Below are 2403 nucleotides of genomic sequence, written 5' to 3'. Positions count from 1 at the left end.
AGCATAATGAACGGAGGGAGGAGAGAGCAGGGTGGTGTTGGCTTGTGATGGGGTCCCTCCATGAGGACCAGCAGGGCGTTGCATGTGCGCCCGGCGGGCAGCCCGGTCCTGGGGCGAAGGCGAAGTCCAGCTCCTCGCTGGGAGGAGAGGGGTGCCTCCAGGTAAGCCAAGGGGAGAGGATGTCTCACCACGCCAGGGTGACATCTCGCTTTTCTTCCAGGGAGAAGAAATCACAACCACCTACTTGGACCAGTCCATGGTCTGGGTGCCTGGGGAAAAGCCCATTCAGAACAAGGAGTTCCTGAAGAGCTCCAAAATTTTTGACATCTGCAGGAACGTGACCATTTACTGGATCCACCCCACGCCGATAGCAGGTACAAAGAGCCATCTCCTCCCCAAAGTGCCCGTGAGCCCCCTCGATGGGAGCAGCCCCACCACCCACCCATGTCCCCTCTGCCACATGCCCCAGCGCAGCACGGTGGGAACCCATTTCCACAGTCTCCCTGTACATCTCAAACACGAACACAATGTTGGCCACAACCATGAGAGAACACGGCCAATGCAATAGCAAGGGCCAAAGTTTCTCTCTGCAAAGCACTGGTCTCTGCTGGCTGCCCACCACCCCGGGCTTTGCAGAGCGGCCACCCTCCTCATAACAAGGCAAAAAAAAAACCCCAAACCCTTTCTACCTGCGAAGAAGCCAGTGCTGCTGGAAATTGGGACGCCTAAATTCTCGTCACCACATGAGCATGAGAGCATGAGCAGACATCTGCATCTCAATCACACAACAGGGTTGCCACCTCCAGCTGCTCGGTACACAGCCCTTGCAGAGGTTGCGGCCTCTCAGATCCGCCGGTGTGATTACCTGCTCTCCCTAACCCACTTCTATCCAAATGAGATAGTTCAAACCCCCTACTGAGAACCCCCCCCCCCCTCAGCAGCCGCAGAGGCGCATCTCACCCCCCACGGGGACCAGTCTGCTCGCAGCCATCGATGGTCCTGGGAGCGAGCAGCCGTCAGAGACCCCCGATGCAGAGGGAGGATGCTGTCCCTGGCTACTGTCCCCCTCCTGCTTCCTCGGTCCCTGCTGTTACAACCCTGCTGCAAAGAAAATTAGTGTCACTGGGGGGCTTACCTAAGCCACCAACAGGTGCTGTAGCTGGGTATTAGAATAGAATAGAATAGAATAGAATAGAATAGAATCACTTTGGTTGGAAAAGACCTTTAAGATCATTGAGTCCAACCTTTAACCTAACCCTGCCATCCCACCACTAAACCATGTCCCTGACATCCCTATTATTTGCCCCAAATCATGTCACTTCACTGGGGCTCGACAAATCCCCCTCCGCCCCCCGCCAGTGTCAGAGCCCAGCATGAGCTTCCCTGCACCCACAGCCCTGTGCAGGGGGTGCCAACACCACCCACGGGCACCCGCCACCCATGAGCATGGAGAGGGGATGGGCCGCATCTTCTCTACCCTCTCCCTCTGCCAGATTACCTCCTACAGCCCTCTGCCCAGGCTTGGCAAGAGCAGGGGCGCCAACGGAGTACAGCTGGTCTGCTGGTGGGGCCACTCAGGTTGGAGCCATTTCCTCCTCTTCTGGTACCACGGCACCAAATTTTGGTAGAGACATCAATGCCTGCTGCTGCATTTGTCCCCCTGCTCCCTGGCTGCTGACAGCAACATTTGGGCTCTTCCTGTAGCTCCTGAGCTGGCCGACCTTGAAGGAGCAGAAGAAGAAAACCCTGAGCTGCTTGTGGACAACCAGACCTGGCTGGATGGGGGGAGTGATCGCGAGGTGGGGAAGGATGCGCAGTTGGGGCCCAAGCGCCAGGCACGGCAGCTCACCGAGGAGGACCTGCCTGTCAATGACTACGTGAGTGTGGGGGATTGCACCCTGGGTGCCCTGGCCATGGTCCCGGGGTGTGTGCTCCTGGGGTGATCTGTGCATGCTCCTGGGGTGACCTGTCCATGCTCCCGAGGTGTTCTGGCTGTGCTCCTTGGGATGTCCTGTCCATGCTTCCTGGGATGTCCTGTCCATGCTTCCTGGGGTGTTCTGGCCATGTTCGTGGGATGTCCTGCCCATGCTGCTGCGGTGTCCTGCCCGTGCTCCTGGGGTGACCTGTCCATGCTCCCGAGTTGTCCTGGCTGTGCTCCTTGGGATGTCCTGTCCATGCTCCTGGGGTGCCCTGTCCATGCTCCTGGGGTGCCCTGTCCATGTTCCCGGGGTGCCCCAACCACATGTTCCCCTCTCTGCTCTGACACTGGCTCTTCCCGGCAGTCGGAGAATGGGCTGGAGTTCCATCCCTTGTGGGACGAGCGAGGCTACTGCTGTGCCCAGTGCCGCCGTGCCAACCGCTACTGCCGGCGGGGGTGCGAGCCCCCCCTCGGCGACTGCCCCC

At 59.1% G+C, this 2403-nt stretch overlaps 1 protein-coding gene across 1 annotated transcript in view; it reads left to right on the top strand.

The window, feature by feature from the left end:
- The window catches only part of TNMD (tenomodulin), a 13845-nt gene that overhangs the window by 10246 nt on the left and 1196 nt on the right, over positions 1-2403 (top strand). Inside the window, exons 6-7 of the mRNA XM_009642987.1 lie at positions 1705-1877; positions 2283-2391. Of these exons, the coding sequence (XP_009641282.1) occupies positions 1705-1877; positions 2283-2391 (282 nt within the window). The remainder of the gene's footprint in view (positions 1-1704; positions 1878-2282; positions 2392-2403) is intronic.

This window comes from Egretta garzetta, unplaced genomic scaffold, assembly GCF_000687185.1.
Source record: "Egretta garzetta isolate BGI_Z169 unplaced genomic scaffold, ASM68718v1 scaffold220, whole genome shotgun sequence".
Taxonomy (NCBI): Eukaryota; Metazoa; Chordata; class Aves; order Pelecaniformes; family Ardeidae; genus Egretta; species Egretta garzetta.
This window is presented reverse-complemented; position numbering and strand designations above follow the sequence as displayed.